The following is an 835-nucleotide window of genomic DNA, read 5'->3' as shown; positions in this document are numbered from 1 at the left end:
CTGGCTAATTTTTTGTATTTTCAGTAGAGATGGGGTTTCACCATGTTAGCCAGGATAGTCTCTATCTCCTGACTTCGTGATCCGCCTGCCTTGGCCCCCAAAAGTGCTGGGATTACAGGCGTGAGCCACCGCACCTGGTCAATCGTGACTATTTTTAATTGTAGCATTTTAAAATTTAACTTTTAAATTATCTTTATGAAAAGAAGGTGAGACTAATAGAATAATTTGGGTACAATTGAATCCATTTTACCAATAAAGTAAGCTTTTAATTAAGTCATAAATCCTTTAAAAGATATGCTAAATGTAGTAGCAGCATAATTGGATCCTAGTGTACTGACAGGGTCTTGAATATGTTAAGAAAATGTTGTTTGTTAGAAGAGTTTCAAGACATTTGAGAAGGAGGAAGGCACTCTTCCATTAACCCTTAGTGTGTGTTTTTGTTCCATTTTGGGTTGACTGTTTTGTGTTACTGCATGATGCCTCTAGTACAAGGCCAACACCTCTATGTCTCATGTCTTTGCTGCTCCCCTCCTCTGCCAATCTCCCTTCCACTCAGGGGAATAGCCCAGCATCAACTCAGTCCATGCTTGTTAACCAGCTCCATACACCACATCCAGCAAAGCTCATAGTGACTCACAGTCACAAACAACCAGGGCACTGATCTTTCCTCTGTGTCCTTCCAGGTTCTGAGGACAACCTGAGTTTAGTAAGCCTACCACGAACTGAAGATTATGATGGTGATCATGATGATGATGATGTCCAGGTAAGACCACCATTCTTTGTCTTCTAAGGAAGTGCTGGTTTTCTGATGTGAGAAATAGTCACCAGTCCAAAC

General features: G+C 41.1%; 1 protein-coding gene across 1 annotated transcript in view; it reads left to right on the top strand.

Moving 5' to 3' along the window:
- The window catches only part of DRICH1 (aspartate-rich 1), a gene marked incomplete at its 3' end in the record, with an annotated part of 6,730 nt that extends 5,967 nt beyond the window's left edge, over nucleotides 1-763 (top strand). Inside the window, exon 5 of the mRNA XM_011956732.1 lies at nucleotides 684-763. Within this exon, the coding sequence (XP_011812122.1) occupies nucleotides 684-763 (80 nt within the window). The remainder of the gene's footprint in view (nucleotides 1-683) is intronic.
- Between the last annotated feature and the right edge of the window lie 72 nt (nucleotides 764-835).

Source organism: Colobus angolensis, unplaced genomic scaffold (genome assembly GCF_000951035.1).
Source record: "Colobus angolensis palliatus isolate OR3802 unplaced genomic scaffold, Cang.pa_1.0 Scaffold423, whole genome shotgun sequence".
NCBI classification, from domain to species: Eukaryota; Metazoa; Chordata; class Mammalia; order Primates; family Cercopithecidae; genus Colobus; species Colobus angolensis.
The sequence above is the reverse complement of the archived record's forward strand: the minus strand, read 5'-3'. Positions and strand labels throughout refer to the sequence as shown.